This window comes from Rattus norvegicus, chromosome 11 (assembly GCF_036323735.1).
Source record: "Rattus norvegicus strain BN/NHsdMcwi chromosome 11, GRCr8, whole genome shotgun sequence".
Lineage (NCBI taxonomy): Eukaryota > Metazoa > Chordata > Mammalia > Rodentia > Muridae > Rattus > Rattus norvegicus.
This window is the reverse complement of record NC_086029.1, coordinates 42,579,794-42,598,413: the sequence shown is the minus strand read 5'-3', so window position 1 is coordinate 42,598,413 and position 18,620 is coordinate 42,579,794. Positions and strand designations below refer to the sequence as shown.

Here is an 18,620-nt window from a genome sequence, read left to right as displayed (position 1 = left end):
ATCCTGGAAAAGACTTGATGTTTTAGGCTGTGATCCTATTACTGGGGATGAACTCTGTCAAAGAGAGTAGAAAGCCCCCTCTTTTGAGAACATTTCCTAGAAGCTGCCCCATTGACTAGAACTGGTGACAGTGCATGCCCCACTCCAAAGAGAAGCCAACTTTGACTTCTTGGCCGAGTGCCCAGACACATGAATTTCCTAGTGGAGACCCTGGATATTGGGGCCACGAATTACTTGCTTACAAAGAGTATGGTTTTCTATTTTCTAAGAGAATGAAGAGATTGGCTGGTTTAGTTTTAGTGAAATCATGGCAGCCAGAAACCTTCGGTGTCAATTTTAATTAAAACGCAGAAACAGCTCAGTGGCTCTGAGGAGGCTCCTCAAGTGAGCCTGGCTCCAAGCAGCAGGTACAGCAGCTCGGCCTGGCTGGAGGGCAGCGAACTCTCAGCAACACGGCGCGTTTTATTCACCATTTTATTTATTATTATTGATTTTCTACAGCGATCGGGCTCGCCAACTCTTCTTTTCCATCAGCAAAGGTCCCAGAGTCCCCGTGCCTAGCTTAATGCTTGAACACTAGGGTCATTGCTGTCCTGGGAGAGGGGGTTATTGAAGGGTGGGAATGGGTGGCGACTCAAGACACGGGTGTCAGCCCTGCAGCGGCTTCTGTCTTAACCAATCCCAGGTGGCGGCCCGCACTGGCGAGATCGGGGTGAGAAGGCGTACTCAGGCTATGTCCAGGTCTGCGAGCAAGCGGAGGAGCAGGTTTTCTTCTCTCTGGGGCCTAGACACTACCTCCAAAAAGAAGCAGGGGCGCCCAACCATCAACCAGGTAGGTCCCAGAGTCCGCACAAAGGATCCACCCACTAATGTTGCTTCTGTGTTGGTCATGTGTGCCTGCATGCATGTGCGTGTCTGTGAGTGCCCCTGTGTGTGTGTCTGTGTGTGAGTGTGCATGTGTATCTGTGAGTGTCCTTGTGTGTGTGTGTGTGTGAGTGTGCATGTATGTGTCTTTGTGTGTGTGTATATCTGTGAGTGTCCTTGTGTGAGTGTGCACGTGTGTGTGGGTGCGTGCACGTGTGTATCTGTGAGTGTCCTTGTGTGTGTGTGTCTCTTTACTGACATTTTAAATCAACTTGACACTTTAGTTCTGCCAGTTTTTAATAAGTAGTTTATAGCCCAAACATGGAGCTGTGCCATTAGTCTGTCATCGACATCCATCTCCCACCTGCCCCCTACCCAAACTCTGGTTAATTACAGACCTACCAAAGAAAGTGCAGAATTCCCGTAAGTCCTCAGAACAGAGCAGGTTCCATAGGAAGCCAAGTAAACATTAAATATAATCTTCATAAGCCATCTCTGATGCTGGATCAAAGGCAACCTGTAGGGAAATGTGACCGTCTGTTTCTTTGCCTCTGAGATTTGGAAGGTAACCTTAAATGGGCAGCTCCTTGGCCTATAGGAACGAGGACCCAAGAATTTGAGGATACCATGACTGCTTCTACTCAGATCCAAGCCTAACAGGATCATGTACTCACTTGGTCTGGGCTGATGCTTGGTGGAGCCCTGTGTAACAGGGACCAGTGGCCTTTCTCTTCACTCTTCTAGTTGAGGCCTCTCTCCAGCTGCTGTCGCTCCCCATGACTGTCCTCTGTCCCCATTGACATCGGGAAGTGAATGCCCTCCAACTACTTGGACGAGGGACTTGGGTCTCTTTGGATTGAGTCTTCATTTCATGGACTACCGTGGTGTGCACAGCCCAGAGCTCAACATTTGTGAGGCTTTCACCAGATCACCAGTGTAATCCACATGTGATGATGCCCTTGAGCAAAGCTGACTGGATCACAGGATTCCCTTACGGTTAACTCTGAGAATTGCAGCCAACAACTTCCTAAGGGATGGAGAAGTAGTTAGTCCTGAAGACTGCTGTCCTACGTTTCCCAATTGGCCAACACTCTCCCCTTTGAAACATGGCATTTTTCTGTCCTGATGGACCCTGAAGGAGACCAGTTAAGTGTGTGATACATGCGGGCGTGAGCAGCTTGCACTTTTTAATCTTCAGGAGAGAAGGACAGACCTGGCACAGTCAAGATCCAGAGGCTCTCTGCCTCCCCTTCAGAAGGAGGCCATTAGCATCAGCATCTCCCTCCTCCTCCGGAGAGAGAGGTCTTGCAATCCGGACTTACCTTTTATCAAAACTCTTGGTTTATATGGCCTTATCATCTGGGCATCCATCAGGTTACACTGTAGACTACCGAAATGTGTAACCGAATTTCAATAGATGTCAGCAAACATCTTCACAATATGTTTTTAAATCATTCTTATAATTCCTAAAGTAAATTTTTACAAAGTCTTTCTTAGCCATAAATACTATGATAGAAATTTCATCACTAATTCAGGACTCTGAATTAGTTTCTGAAGCTTCATTTTTACTGGACACACACACACACACACACACACACACACACACGCCAATCACATGCTCATTTAATAACCTGCATATAGAATTTTATTATGTCTGTGTTTGGGTATTGATCATTTTTGTAATGTCTTTAAGTTACAGAACACATAATATTTCAAAAAATACTTTTCTGGTATTTAAATTAAAACCAAAACCCTTTTCTACCTCCTCTTATATAAAACACCAAAGCTGTAAATATGTTCTCCAACTCTCCTGAAGGATGTGATTGTGTAATTATGGGTAAGTGACTACCTTGGTCCGTGAGAGAAAATCTTCTCTCTGAATGAGCCTTGTTTATTCGTTCTTGCGATCTATCTTTTAAACTGGATTATTCACATCTGACAACAAACCATTTCTTTATGTGTGAGCTATTGAAGGTGTGTGAAGTTTGACCTGATTCTTGTGGTTTGCCACCCTAAATTGTGACATACTCTGGGATCCAGGAGCGCCTGAGCCCTGCTGTGGTTTCCGAAAGCCTCTCCCATCATTCAGAGTTCCGTGCTTCCTTTGTCCTGTTGACCAGATTTCCCTTTTTTAAGATGATGCTTTTGTCTATGCAGGTGTTTGGAGAGGGGACCGATGCTGTAAAGAGATCTTTAGAGGGAATATTTGATGACTCTGTTCCAGACGGCAAGGTAAAAATCAACACGTATTCACACACAAGGGCATCAGCCCGTGCGCGGTGCTGATTTGGGGGAAACTAAAATTCAGTACACTCTGTATGAAAGACTGAAGCGATCAGGTTCTTACAGACGATCTTTAACAGGTTACCATGAGGTGGGGAAAACCATTAAATCTCGGTGCTAATAAGAGCATTTCCCTGCTGACATAATGTTTTCCTAATGTGTCATCTGCCGTTTAAGATTCCAACTAGAATATAAGATTTGAGTTCTGAGTTAGCTGAATACTTTGTGTCATTTCTAATTCCTTCTTATGTACAACTTTTATTCCGAAGAGGTGACCTCACTCTCTGCCCACACAAGCTATGTTCTTCCCATTAATTTCAAAGGAGTGTTCTGATAGTATGTTCCTCCTCCTCCTCCTCCTTCTCCTCTTCTTCCTCCCCCTTTTCCTCCTCCTCTCCCCCTCCTCTTCTAAATGCGTTTGCCTCCCAAGTCTAATACTCAGGTATGACTCAGCCTTATGCTTGAATTTAATAGGGGCTTTCAAACTGTCACGATTAAAACCCCGGAAAGACACCGATTTCCCCATAGCCACTTTTTGTAGCCTTGCTAAAAACAAAAAAGGGCACCTCCTTTTCCAGAATCCCAGTTCCACTTCCCTTGTGGTTCTAGTGCTGACAGCACAACATTGTTGTGATTTCCTGGTTTCCATACCCAGGATCAGTGCAGCAGAATTCAGCTGTTGGTTACCAAGCAACCAAGTAATATTAGTCAGCAGTGTCTGAGCCCAGTGTTCTGGAAGGATCTGATCCACAGAATCCTGAGTACGGTGGAGTTCTTGGTATTGGAGGGAACTGGGGAGTAATGGTGACAGAAGAGGCCTTTCTTTACTCAGACTTCCCGATGTGCCATGCTGGGTCTGGAGGTGGCTAGCTCAGGGAATACATTCCCATGGCCCCCTCTGTGAATAATTGTTCATGACGAAATTAAATTACTGCACATCTATGCAATCCAAGCATACTTGTAAATACTTTGTCATATCTGAAGGTGGCTGGTTTTGCCTGTATAATCCATTTAAAGTGATGCATCATCGTTTCTTTCACATAGGGTATAGGGATGACAACAGTTGTGAGTTCCTCGTATGTCTGTGTTTGCCAATTTTTTCTAGGCTACCTGTTTAAATTCAGTTTCCTTCCCGGCATTTTGCCTTGCCTCAAAGAGCAGTTTAGGTGCACATCCAGGGTTGATCCAGTGCTAAGGGGCTCTTATTTAATGGGGTATGTGGGGGCAGCCTGGGAAGGTCCCAGTCATAGGTAATGGAGTGTGGGAAGCGATGGCTTTGGGGCAGTTCTTTCCCTGGAGTTTGGCTTCTTTGTGGAAGCAGCAGAGTTCAAAAGCAGGGCCGAGACTCTTCCACAACTCGGTTTCTCTCACAAAGGCCTTCCTCATTCCTGGACCCCCCTCCCAGCAGTTATTGAGAAATCTGTCTCTTCTTGTAGGCAGCTAGCTACTTTCAACCTTGTTCTTGGGAATCTGTAGATCCATAGTGGCTTAGGTTATAAACCCCTAATAAAGCCACGTTATTGACATACTGAGTATCAAGTACATCGGCATTACAACAATCTAACACATCTCTCCCTGCTTATTCGACGGGGCTCCTAAGGGATCATCCGTCTGCCGCAGGATACTTTGTGCTCTGGCTAGTCTCCTTGCTTAGGTTCAGCCCGGCTGCATTTGTACACGGCCTTCCCAACGTTCACACGTCTCCCTACCCTCAGTCAGCGTAGCTGAGGAGACAGTCATGATCCTGAGGAGGATCACTGTGAGGAGCCTTGAAGCTCTTTGAACTCCATCGGGATATGGCCTTGTTCCTCCCAGGGCTGTCCTGGTGGCCCAGGGAGTACACTGGACGCTGCTGCTTGTCAACCCATGGTGCCAGGATATTATCTTTATGAACACAGTTCCCTTGGGGGCTCCTTGTTGCTTTGCAGTATAAAGTGGTAGATATTCTTGCTGATGGAATTTTCTGCTCAAAATTCAAAGTGCCTTTGTGGAAGAGGCATTGGGCTGAACCGAATGATTTTGCTCTCTGCTCATCCATACCATGCTCACATCATGGCTGTAGACAATGTGGGGGCATGTGCCCTGTGTCCTGAGTCACAGGCTGCCTGCCTTTCTTCTCATAAAACTCCTTTCTCAATAGCTGTCTCCCCCAGGGGTCTCCTCCCTCCCAGCGGGGTCCCTCCTTCCAGCCTAGGCTGTTTCCCTGGGTTTAGGTAATCTGGGCATCTGAAGTCATTAGAGGTGGACCATGGCAGCCAGTGCTGATGACTTTGCTTCTTATCACAGAGGGAGAAGGAAGTGGTCTTACCCAGTGTCCACCAGCACAATCCTGACTGTGACATTTGGGTCCATGAATATTTCACTCCATCCTGGTTCTGTCTACCCAATAATCAGCCAGCCTTGACGGTTGTCCGGCCGGGGGACACTGCGAGGGACACCTTGGAGCTCATTTGCAAGGTACATGGCTCTTCAGGTTGTTCTCCTGAGAAGAGCAGAATCGGGGGAGGCGGGGCCTCTTCTCCACCTCCCGTGGGCACAGTCTGAGGGAGGAGGCTGGGTATGCCTGGCACCTGTGGGCACAGTCTGAGGGAGGAGGCTGGGTATGCCTGGCACATGCAGGCAGCCCTGCATTCCTTCATGACAGCATGCACCATGTGTAAGCAGTGAGTGTCTGAGTGAGGAGGAGGGAACCTCTTCCGAGTGTTTCATCTCCATGTCCCAATGTCTTAGGTTTATAATGAATACACCACCTCTCCCTGCATACTGTGTAGAGAACACGAGATGAGAGTGAAGCTTGTTAGGACCTCTGTGGACACTCTGCTGCTTGCCCTTCTGTTTTTCTACACGCTCGCACATACATGCGTCCAGTCGTATCACCCCATTTTGCCAACTGGTGTTTGAATAGTAACCGATACACCAGGGACATCTTTAGGTTAGGGAAAATCTGAAGTGAGTTTGGCACGATGGGAAGTTCCTCTTTCTGGAGACAGGGAACCATCGTGTGTTTTCTAACTAGATGGTGATTGGCTTCGTTCCGCTTTCGCCTCACAATGGGGAAACGCCTCCATCTTCTCCAAGGGGAGCCTCTCCACAGCTGGGCACGGTCCTTGAGTGTCAGCAGGAAGAGGGAAGTCACCATTCTCGAACGCTGGGTTTTACTTTTCCGAACATAATGGCATCTGTGGTCTCAGCCGACCACATCACGACTGAAAAGGAACATCACTTTCCTGCTTTGCAGATACAGGAAGCGAGGGTCCAGAAGCCTTAGGTACTTGGCCAAGCTCACATCACAATCAGAAAGGACAGGAAGGTCAGCCAAGTGAGCGTGCAGGGACAGCCCTGTTCACACTGACCCCAACCGGCGTGTGTGCAGTTGTGACAGGTGAACACTCAGAGACTCTCAGAGTGTTAGTCTGTGGGAAGGACAGTGCACAAGGCTCCGAGAATATATTCTTAGGAGAGTCAACTTCCACAGGGCTCCAAAAATAGAAATCTTTTTTATCCTAATTTTATTCTAGAACCATTTGGATGAACAAAAATTGACATTTTAAAAGCCCTGTTCATTCAACACATGATTTGTAAATATTGAATAATTTCACTCTCTCAACACACATGTTGTGATTACACTACCAGAAATTTATATATGCCTTTAAAAAAAATCACTGATGCCTAACACAAGAAATATAGCTAATATAAGAAATATAGCTGATCATGTGAATGGGGGGGAATAATCTGCTACATACAAGACATTTCAACAGCTTTACGTGCAGAAAAGTAGACCAACTTGCTGTTTGAGGACAAAGCTAAAATCGGCCCCCATGTAGGCATTAAAAGTAAGTGATAGCACTCACACACGTCAGTTCTTTCGTGCACGTGAGTTCTAGCTTTCGAACACAATGGCATCTCTGTTCATGGCTTTTCGTTTTAATTACTTAACAAGATCGGCCTTCTGAGGATTCCCGTGTTCCTTTATTTATAGCTGAGCACAGTTCTTTAGAGAACGGCTAATATTCCGCAGAGCTGTGGGACTTGTTCTTAGTTGTTGGAAGTTGAACCCTAGCATTTTTGCACAAGCCGAGTCCTAGAAGGTGTTTCCTGGGGAGTGACATAGCCGTGGAGCGTCCTTGAGGAACTAAGAATCAAGCCACAGTTTTGGAGTGGCCATGCTTTCGTGGGGAATTGGTCGGTAGGAAGGACAATGAATTAGTTGGATCATTTTTTTTTAAAAGAAGCATTTAGCCTTTCTAGAAACTACAAGGAACTAAAAGGTAATGTCACTTCTGTCCTGTAGAGATGATCATCAAATGATACTGTCACCCTGTTCCTCTAGTTTTTAGTTTCTTACTGAGTTCCCATGGGCATCCTTAAGGTACAAGTCCCTTTCTGGGACATGGGACAAAAATGGATCATCTTGCCCAGTGTTCCTGGGTCTCCCCTTTCCCTGTCAAAACATAGAAATAGGACAGCACCACGTACATGCATATGGCTCTCGAGTTTAAAAAATGGGAAACCTCCACCTTTAAGAAACTTATGGTCTCTAGAGAAGCGTCTACATAGGATAAATTATATAGTGTGCTCAGACTTGGGTGTCTGTAATTGGTGGAGCCATTTTACCCTTGTGGATGGAGAGGGGAGAGAGGGTGTGGGGCGAGTTATGAAGTGATCTAGTATAACGGCGAATGGTCTTTTACGTCATTACTGTTGAGCTCTGCATTGGCAACGGATGCTGTTCCTAATATCTAATCATCAGTTTCTTCTCTCTGTCTCTTGCATTAGCTCATTCTCTTTCCTATCCTCTGACCCACATCATTTCACCTCAGTTTGCCATCTGCAATCCATCCAATCACCAGTCAAGTTCTGGTATAGTAAATGTTTCAAGATATACATTTCATGTGCGAGATGTTGCTGAGATGACTGTCAAACGTAGCCAGTGACCATGTCAGCCTATGGTTTTTTTTAAAAAAATATATTCAGATTATTGCAATTATAAAAAGTTGCAAAGACGATCCATTCTTTCACCGTTACTCTTATTGTTCATGTATGACCGTGTGTTGTTATGTGTGTATCTGTTCACTGTGTCTGTGTAGACCAAAGGACAACCCTCCAGTGCCATTTTCAGGGACACAGTCCACCTCCTTTGAGTTAGGGTTTCCCATTGTCCTAGACCTCACAGAGTAAGCTAGAGATCGGCTGGCCAGCTAGCCCCAGGGTCCTGTCCCCGGTCCCAAACCCTGGGGTCGGAGTGACATGCCATCACTCCTAGTCTAGTTCTTGAAGTGGGCCTCGGGTCTCACGCTCACAAGGCACCCACTTCCCAACTCAGCTGTCTCCCCAACCCAATTCTTCTGCATTTCGGTGGCTTGAATTATTTATTAAAAGGAACTACATAGCTACTTAATCCTTTGAAATAATTATAGTAAAATCTGAGTTTTTTTTTTTTTTTTTAGTGCTAACTAAACTTGCCCAGTTGTAGTATTTATTTTACAGCACAATTTACAGCTGGGCTTTCTTGACTCAAAGTGGATATAATGCTAAGTGGTTTGAGTAAACGTACTCTGGAAAGCAAATTTGTACTGTTTACTGCCCCCCCACCTCCACTAATGGAATTCCTCTTGCAAGAAAATTTTCTCTTGAATGTTTTGCAAAGTCAAAACGAGCCAGACGCTCACCGACCGTTCATCACTATTCTCTAACACTTGGATCCTTTGGGCATAAACAGTGTTATGAGCGTGGTCGTAGTTCTGCCTGCTCTGATACGGAAGTTCGTGACGCTCTCCTCGAGAGTCGGAAGACTGAATTAGCTCCTGCTTTACTTCAGATCACAACTCTTGAAACTTTCACTGAAGTGGGAGGACCCACAGGAAAGCTTACCTTCCATGACCTGATTTTAGAATAACTATTCACCAACTGAAAGGGTCTTTGGATCTCTTACTAAGCCCATGTAAATATTTGCTTACCTATTTATTTTGAGCCTGAGCTGTTCTCAGCGGTGAAACACTCCTGCCGTAACCTCTAGAGCACAGGGACTGCACACATGCGCTGGTGGCATGCCAGCCTGTCGCTATTTTCACAGCAGGTAACATGTATTCACCTTTAATTTTTTAAAAGTTATCAAGACGATGAGTAATGGAGAGAAGTTTGGGGGAATATGTGCGGTGTGAGCCACGTTCTCCGTACTAAAACTCAGCTGCTGTTTGTCCTTCCCTGTGCAATTCCAAATGTCAGCAGTGTGGCATCTGGGAATGGGGACCCGGGGACAGGGGAGGGGGTCGCTCATTCTGTTCAGCGATGCCTGACAGTTGGCTGATGAGCGTCCCACTGCGGTTTGTCCCAGAATCCCCTGAGTGAGGTTAGCACAAGGCTGGGATGTCCAGAAGGAGATTGTGGAAGCCATATTCTGGTTAGGACTGTCCAGGAGTGTTTATTAAGGACAGCCGAAAAGTAGCCAAGCTGCTTTGTCCCTGTACTCGAGACCGCATGAAACTCAGTCCTCCTTCCCTTTCGCCTCAGTAGGGAACAGATGGCAAAACAAAATGTTTGCTTGTAATTAAAGGAGCTGTGAAGCCCTGGGAGAGTGAGAAGTATCTCTCCCCCAGCCCCTTACAGGCACACAAGGCTCACCCATGCCCCTTCTTCTTCATCTCTGACTTCCGTAGAGAGCCAAGGGCTGTCCATCCAGCCTCAAACATAGTGAAGGGGAAGCCAGCTGCTGGAGTGTATCAGGAATGGTGTTTATTCCGCTGCATGGAATAGAAACGTCACCATCCTTGGGGTTAGAACACAGGCTGCCTTTCCCCAAGAACCAGCAGTGAAAGCAACTTTTCCATCCGCCGCATGCTGGCTGCCATGGAGCTAACTTATTCCCACTTCCTGAAAACGTGCTTTTGTGGTAATACACGACTGCCCTCTCTCTGTGCATGTATTTATTTAAAAACCTAAGGCACCACCTCCTCTGTCTCCCAGTCTCTGCACACCAATTCTCCAAAGCCAGGCTCACCCCAGAGGCCCTCAGTGATCTGACTGGTGTCTCTTCTCTTTCTGAGTGCCCGCCTGGCACCCTGCTCACACTGTGAGCTGGGGCTGACTGAATATTAAGGTAATAATGACCGGATGCCATTTTGGCCTATGTGTTTATGTATACTGGCAATATAAAGTAAGGGTTTATACCCACTCTAATACATCTCACTTATTAAAAGATAATTCTTATCACAGAACATTGAGAGATTTTTTTATCACGTTATATAAAATTGAAATTTTATTTTAAAAACTTCAGAAATTTCAAATTTATGTAGAAGTGAGATGGTGTACTAAATCCCCAAGTACCCATTGTATAGGATATATAATTACCATGTTTCACTGGTTTGTTTATTCTGCCTCCAGGTGTGGATGATTTTGGAAGCAAATTCCGAATAGCTTTTCACTTACTGGCTAGTATTTTAGGGTGCATTTTTCAGATGATAACGGCACTTTAAAATTCAGTTTACCCATTTAAGTATCTCCTCTCTTGTGTTATAATTTCACATCATCTTGTAACATTTGAAAAGCGTGTTTCTTTTCTTCCACGTGTCTTCTTGGCTGTGTATTGAAAAAAATATTTATAAACCCATATTGCCACGCTCTCTCTTCTGTAATCAGGTTGACTCGAGGATGGCTTTTTAGAGAGAGTAGGTACATCGAGCTATCATCCCAGAGGAACAGCAAGGCCCTGAGAACTCTAATCCCCAAGCCGTTCGATGCACTTCCCAGGTTGAAGGCATTAATTACTTGCACAGCCTGAGGGAGTCCCATTCTGGGGTATCCAAGCAGGACTGGGATTCAGACCCCTTGCTAGTGTGCTGACGTGCTTAGCGTGAGCCTCTAAGTCTTGTGCTGGGACCTGGCCTCCTCTCACTGTAAATCCTTCCTCCCTTCCTCGTCACCATGTGAGTGTGTGAACTGCAGGAGCTTTAAGAAGACTTCGTTGAAAAACAACCAAGCACACGGCAGAGTCTGCGACTCACTCTTCTGCATTGAGTTGCAGGATCCCTGTGACGTTTTATTAATGGGTTCAAGGTCTGATTTGTATTCTAATCTTTTGGGTATAGAAACCTGTCACCTACCCCCATCCCTGATGCCCTTGGGAAAGGAGATAACAAGCCCCCTCACTCTTGAGGACATAATCTCGCCCGTTTACCACTGAATCGCCATTTTCTTTCCTTCCCATCCTAGGCGCACCAACTGGATCATTCTGCCCATTACCTGCGCCTGAAATTTCTGATGGAGAACAAGATGCAGTTCTATGTCCCGCAACCCGAGGAGGACATTTACGAGCTGGTAATGTTTACGGCCACTGTCCGTGTTCACTCTGTTCGAGATCATTTTCACACTATGTGTGTACTTGTGGTAATTGTAGCTGGTGGAGTGGAACAAGTTCTGAAATGAAGGAGCTTCCTTCAGAGCTCCAAGGCTGGTGGAAGTAACCTTGCCTAACACAGGAACCCCAGAGTAGAAAGTCGCCTTTGCTTGTCCTGAAAGCCGGGCTGCACACCGAAGACCACAGATAGCCCAGATAAGAGCCCAGTCCTCAGGACCAACCCTGCTGAGCACGTTTCTTTGTAATTGCTTACTCTAAGATCAGTTGGCGGTTGTCACAGTGAAAGCGCTCTAGTTTTGCACAGCTTCTCCATTCAGAGCTGATGGGTTAAATCTTGTGGGTGTAACACCCCACCCCTACCTGCCGCACATCCAGCTGGTACATCACCCAGCTTGCAGAGACTTCGTTCATATAGATCCTTGGAGACATCTATGGTTGACTGACTTTCTGTAGAGGTAGGGAATTTGGTTTTTCATCCGGGCCTGAGCTTACATCAGTTCTGCTTACTAAGCCCAAGGGCCTGGCAAACAGTAAGACACCAATACTGAACGTTCTGGGACTTTACAAAGGGTGGGAGAATGGTTTCTCGGTAGGTGTTAGTGGCTGTCACCGTGGTAACCACTGGCAGGTTCCTTTTAGCAGAACTGTGTACTTTTCAGTTCCAGTAAACAATGGTTTGGGGAATAAGGGCCTCTCTTGGAGAATGTTCTGGCCTCTTGGTACTTAGTCATCCTTCTGGGGAACACAGAACTCTTTGACATGGATATGGGGTCAAAAACAGGGGAGAGCCTCACCACAGAAAGCAGACCCGGAAGTACAGCCCAGAGGTTCCTTTTGGAAAGAGGAACGGCAGTGTAATTTCATAGGGAGTGGTATTTTAGATCAACCTCTTGAACTGTACTTCTTCTATTTAGGAATTCTCACTAACCTTAAGCACACTGTTTAAAGCACTTTGACAGATACATACGGCTGTTTCCACTGTGAGTTATGATTCAGAATGATTCTGCCAGCTGAAAAGGTCACCCCAGATCTCTCTAAATGTTTTTTTTTTTTTTAAGGAAATATGAGATTGTTCTCCTGAGACAGTCTGATCATGTTAAATGTTGGAAAAGGATCAAAGTAGGACCGGTGTGGTGGGTGGTTCTGTGGTTAAGAACACCGTCCGTTCTTGTAGATGAGCCAGACACGTGCTGGCTCACAACCATCATCATTCTGATTCTGGGCTATCTCATGCCCTCTTCTGGCCTCTGCAGTCACTGCACACACATGGTGCCTAAATGTGCCTGCAGGCAAAACCACTCAAATACAAAAAAAATAAATATTGAAAAAGGAAAAGGACCCGAATGATTACTCTACTCTAGGCCACTGCCGACTGTGTTGATGGAGCAGGTCGCGTTAACAGTGAGAAGCCAAGGTGTTACTTCTAAGAATTAAATAGCCAGTTATTTCTGTTCTGTGAACATGCACAAGGGGTCCTTTCCTTGCCCAAGAGGAAAAGCATTAGCTCAGCACTGTAGCCTGTATCCATAGCTCTCACTGCTCGGAGGCTGAGGCAGAAGAATTCCGTGACCCCCTAGGAGTTCAAGGTTAGCCTGGTGAACAGCATAGTAAGATGTTTTCCAGAGGGAAAAGAAATCGTGTGCGTAGTATGGTAAACATCTGAAACTGCAGTGCTGGGAGACAAGAGGATTGAGAGCCAAAGCTTGGGGCTAGCCTCTGCTACAGTTCCGTCTTGGTGCATAACTTGGAGCTACATGATCAAAAAAGTCAGAGAGGGGCTGGAGAGATGGCTCAGTGGTTAAGAGCACCGACTGCTCTTCCAGAGGTCCTGAGTTCAATTCCCAGCAACCACATGGTGGCTCACAACCATCTGTAAAGAGATCCGATGCCCTCTTCTGGTGTGTCTGAAGACAGCTACAGTGTACTCATATGCATAAAATAAATAAATAAATTTTAAAAAAAAGTCAGAGAGGCTAGGCCGATAACATTGTAAAAAGATCGCTTCGTTTATGCCTTACAGTTTGTAAGTTTTGCATACAATTAATTGCAGGGCACATAAGCAACCGACTTCCTGTATACACCAGGCATGTGTGCTAATCAGATCCTGTACATGTCAGACGTGTTCTAATTGGGCCCTTTACATGTCAAGCACGTGTGCTAATCGAGCCATGGCTTTAAAGTGTTTACTACTCATATATTATTGTTGTGAACAAAAAAACTTTTAGATTTATTTTGTTATTCTGTGTGTATGAATGTTTTGCCTGCATGTTTGTGAGTACCATGTACATGCCTAGTACCTAAAGAAGTCACAAGGAGTCACATCCCCCTGGGATGGGAGTGACAGACAGTTGTGAGCCTCCATATGGGCGCCGGGACTTGAACTGGGTCCCCTACAAGAGCAGTGAGTGGTCCTAACCACTGAGCAAACCCTCCATCCCCCTCACGTATCATACTTAAGCTATGGATACTATGTGGCTTTATCCACGAGAAAATGATGTTGCGCCGAGGATGGAGCTCTGCACTCAAGTCTGTTTAGGCCTATAATTGTTATGCATGTGTTATAATTAAGGAAAAACTGAAGTACAAAGGGACCATTGTGTTTTCTCTCACCCTTTGCAAAGGTCTCCGGCCTCGAGATCCCCAAGGAAGCAGTTACCAGGGTCTGGCTTACCCCAGCACCTCTGGCTCACCAAGTCCTCTCAGCTTCTTATGTTCCAGGCAGCTTCCGTGCCTGACAGAGCTTCCAGACCCCTTCCCCGTGATGCTTACAGTCACGTGGGATAGGATGTATAGACTTTCCCATGGCTTAGTTATAACAAGATGCTCAGCAAAAAATCAGTTTTAAATGATAGGCAACAGACAAGCCTTAGCAGTAGGGGTCGTAGCTACTCCGCTTGGAAATAGTGGTGAGCATAAGTGACACCTGAGGTATTAATAGCAGCTGGGATTCGATACTGAGGTAGCTGTAGTATCCACCATGAAGCCACGGGCTTCGAGCTCTCAGGATCGTTGTTCAGGTTGCCCCCGTGCAACCTGGGGCATGAAGATGCTGGGCACTCTTCTCTAAATAAGTATAATAGGGTGCCTTTTCCTCTCTGTTCTAAGTTCCCAGGTCCCTAGGGTCATCTCAGGGGTCCCTGGTTTGGGATCCCTGCTTTAGAGCATTCCTCTGGGTGTGTGGTCACGCCAAGGCAGGGCCCGTCTGAGCACACCGTGCTTCCTGCGAGCATATTTGTTCTCTTGCTCCCTTCTGAGCAAGTGGCAGTCTGCACGGTGCTGGCTAGCTTTGCCACCTCACCTGCATGCTGGGACACGGCTCTGCAGGAACCTGCAGGTGTCTCACGCCATGTCCTCACATATGGCCCCCCACCCCCACCCCAAATACTTAATTCTGTCCCATCAGTAGCGGAAAGTAAGTCCTGGACTTGGAAGATCTTGGAGGGTGATGAGTATTCATGTGTGTGGGCAGGGAGTTCTCTGAATCTCTCCCAGTAGTCATCGTGTGCCTGCTTTACTGATTATATGCATGTAAATGATACCCATTTGGCCATTTCTTCATGACTACACAGTTGTTGGAACCAGTCCTTGGAATGGTCACAAACCTGGGGTTTAGTCTGTAGAGATAATAGCTTTTCAGATCTCACACTAAATGAGTTCTTATTAAAGGGATGGGGGAATAAAATATGCAGCCAAATTTGATTAATTCATGTATTCACCCATCTAACTAATATTTACTTAGCGTTTTTGTGCCCAGCATAATCTCTGATCCTCACAGGGTACGTGCCAGAGGCAGGGGAATCAGAAATGCACGTAGAGACCTGTCACTGACAGCAGGTTTTGAGGCTTGGAAAAGCAAGAAGTTAGGGCACAGGAAAAGAGAGGCACCATGTTGGCATGCTGAAGCGTGCCGCCATCAGAGTCAGGAGGTAAGGAGAACGAGGCATGCTCTCATGTGTTTTACAGAAAAGTGTTTCAAGGAGATGTGACATGGGTCTGGAGGAAAGGTCAGTTGGTAAAATTCCTCCTACAGAAGCATGAGCTCTGGTACCCCTGTAAAAGGTGGTAAAGTGGAGGCACCTTTATTCCCAGCGCAGGAGACAGCAGGAGCCTCAGAGCTGGCTGGCTGGCCGGCCTGACTGAGTTGTTGGGCTCCAGGCTCAGTGAGAGATGCCATCTAATTTGAAGAGAGAGTGATTGGGGAAGGCACTTGACACCCATCTCTGACCACCACATGCATGTGTGCACATACACGCACACACACATGTACATCTACATGTACAAAAGAGAGGCAAGGAACCTGGCTCACCATGAGGTGGGGAGGAAGCACCTTAACCGGCTGTACCATGCCGGGAGGGTAAAGTGGTGAGGTAACCAAGAGGATGGAACAACGGACAGGGGCTAAAGGGGAATGGGAGGCTGTGCAGACACAGTGCAAAGGAGAAGGGAACCCGGGAGAAAGGGCCTTCCACGTGACCTTCCGCGTCTATGGAGTCATTCAGCTGCAGACTGAGAGTCAAAAATAACCCAGAAGCAAAAGGAAAGCTCCCTGTTGTGACTTCTCTGTAACACACAGAGCAGTATACAGTTGGATGGACGTGACCTACTGAATATGCGTAGACTGCCTCAGTTCTTATCCCCACATGATACAAAGTGAAGACAACTTGCCTATCATTTGAGTTGTATTGGGCAGGTATCAAATGCAATCTAAAGACAAGTCAAATCCACGTGAGCTGGCGAACATCGCTTTTATGCAAATACTGCACCGTCTCCCCTAAAGGAGTTGAGCGTGCACGGGTTTGGGTATTCTGGGGTCCTGGAGGTCCTGGAGCCAGTCCTGTGAGTTACCTAGCGATGACAACAGCTGACCTCTTCTGTAACAGACCCCTCGAGGTTGGTGTATGGCAAACTCACCGCAGGGCATGGGGCAGTGGGCAGGCAGACGCCCTGCTGGCTAGGGTTTCTGCAGCTGAGGTAAGAGACCATGGTGGCTTGGGCTGGGGTGTCCAGGGGAGACAGGGAGACAGGACATGATTTCGTGAGAACCCAAGAACTGGTTAGTCAAAGCAGTGTTAAAATCTGATCATCCTTTCCATCTAGTTTTCGAAAGGAGCTGGGGAAGATGCTTCAATACTACTTTAAATATGGAACTTGAATATGTGTGTTGCTTACCTGTGCAGAAAGTGGTTGGCTTTCAAGGTAACCCAGAACTGTGGTTTCAGAAAACACATTTTAAGACACAGAAGTTTTTTGGCTCAACCTGGCCTCAGTCTTGGGCAGCACAAGAGTGAGCGTGTGGCCCTGGCTGGTTTATATGACACTGAGACAGTGGGCACAGTGGGGAGCAGAGATTCTGAGCCAAGTGTATCCCACTGGCTGTCTGCAGAGATGGTCAGAACTGACGGGTGTATACCGCCACCTAGTGGGAAGGACTGGCTGTCACACATTACTTAAAAATAAACTACCAAGGCAGAGATGAACTGTGCTGCCTGCTATGTCTTGTCAGCTTTATTTAAATAATTCTGTATTTGTAATTTTAGTGGCTGTATATCCTGATCCTTAAGTCTCTACCGCTGAAGTTTTCTAATTGGGGGATTTAATTTTGCAAACCGTTTCCGAAGTGTCTAAATAAAACCATATTGAATTAAGCTCCCCGACACCCAGGCTGTACAGCTGGTATTCTAGCTCTAAGCCCCATCACATCGTGTCACAGAATACTTAAGAGAGAAACCTGCATCATCTTCTTCTTCTTCTTCTTCTTCTTCTTCTTCTTCTTCTTCTTCTTCTTCTTCTTCTTCTTCTTCTTCTTCTTCTTCTTCTTTTATTTACTTAATGTATATAAGCACACTGTCGCTGTCTTCAGACACACCCAAACCCATTGCAGATGGTTGTGAGCCACCATGTGGTTGCTGGGAATTGAACTCAGGACCTCTGGAAAAGCAGTCGGTGCTCTTAACCGCTGAGCCGTCTCTCTAGCCCCTGCATTTTCTTCTTGACAGAATAAAACAACATCCTGAAGAGATGGGGCAGGGGTCACCGCCACCGAGGACTTTGCTTCGATGCCCCAGAATGAAGCTCCTATTAAATTCTATGGCTTGAGATTTATTCCATTTCAAGATCAGTAATAGTTTGCATTTCTCTTTTGTCTTCAAATTTGGATTTCAGCTTTAGGTTTTTTTCTAAGAAGGTTCACTCTCCTAACCTTGGGCCCCTTTGGGTTTCACAAGTTGGCCTGGAAGTCACCACAGTGGGACAGAGAGAACCAAATCTCTGGGGCTTGCAAGACGGCATTCAGATCCTGCCCTGTCTACCCCGGCTTGACAGACTTGCTAAAACACTCTCTCACCAGCCTGCGCCCCCCATTTGTGATTGTCCCAGTCTGGGACGAAAAGACACACAGTTGAAACTCATGTCAGTTGATTTAAACGTTTTCTCATGTGTGAGCTATATGCTACTTTAACCTTGCGTTTATACAGAAACACGTTCTAGACTGTGTTGGGTTTCTAGATAATTGATCAACTTGCGTGCTTAATTAAGTAGCTAATTTTGTAAGCGGCTAACAGAGAATCTCGTCATCCAGACAGTTTGTATCTACCCGGCCATGCTACTGTGGATTTCCTCCTGTGAGAATGCTCTGTGAAAGCACAGAGGTGCCCATTGCTGTGAAGATGTTCACTCAGCCTGTTTATAGCCCTCCCTTGATTTTGATGAGTCCCTGCCCCGGCACTAGAGGGATTAATGACGGGGCCGTTGTGTTTCGGGTCTGTAGTGGATTACGGTGTTATATGGAGTGGTGTGTATGCTGAGGGAGTGTGGTTAGAAACAGTGCTGTTTCTAAACCATCGCTGAGCTTGGTGATGAGAGCTGTAGGTTTTAACCCAATAAAAAGACTGATGTGGCATCTACTTTCGTTCAAGTATCAATTATGAAAAAAAATAAGTTTACAAAATGCTGGTCAGCCCTAGGAAGCTATCTATGACGGGATCCTAATTAGCGCCCCTCTCTCCGATTTGCAGCTTTACAAAGAAATCGAAATCTGTCCGAAAGTCACCCAGAACATCCACATTGAGAAGTCCGACGCGGCCGCCGATAATTACGGTAGGTTTTTGTTTGTCTTTGCTCT

The 18,620-nt window shown here is 46.2% G+C and overlaps 1 protein-coding gene and 2 long non-coding RNA genes across 11 annotated transcripts in view; 1 reads left to right on the top strand and 2 right to left on the bottom strand.

Annotated features, from left to right (window-relative positions):
* The window catches only part of Tiam1 (TIAM Rac1 associated GEF 1), a 348,754-nt gene that overhangs the window by 267,867 nt on the left and 62,267 nt on the right, over window positions 1-18,620 (top strand). For all 8 annotated transcript variants that reach the window (XM_039088432.2, XM_063270597.1, XM_039088430.2 and 5 more), the window contains 5 exons: window positions 686-832; window positions 3,022-3,096; window positions 5,434-5,604; window positions 11,356-11,460; window positions 18,514-18,595. In XM_039088432.2, coding sequence (XP_038944360.1) covers window positions 686-832; window positions 3,022-3,096; window positions 5,434-5,604; window positions 11,356-11,460; window positions 18,514-18,595 — 580 coding nt within the window. The remainder of the gene's footprint in view (window positions 1-685; window positions 833-3,021; window positions 3,097-5,433; window positions 5,605-11,355; window positions 11,461-18,513; window positions 18,596-18,620) is intronic.
* On the bottom strand, window positions 828-4,548 carry LOC134481051 (uncharacterized). 2 transcript variants are annotated; one of them, XR_010056246.1, is made up of 3 exons: window positions 2,893-4,548; window positions 1,539-1,891; window positions 828-1,381 (listed from the first exon to the last, which is right to left on the bottom strand). It is a non-coding gene; the product is annotated as an uncharacterized LOC134481051 (long non-coding RNA). The 2 variants fall into 2 exon arrangements; XR_010056245.1 differs by having other exon boundaries at window positions 3,714-3,834.
* LOC134481052 (uncharacterized) lies at window positions 10,372-12,118 on the bottom strand. The gene is made up of 2 exons (XR_010056247.1): window positions 11,861-12,118; window positions 10,372-10,722 (listed from the first exon to the last, which is right to left on the bottom strand). It is a non-coding gene; the product is annotated as an uncharacterized LOC134481052 (long non-coding RNA).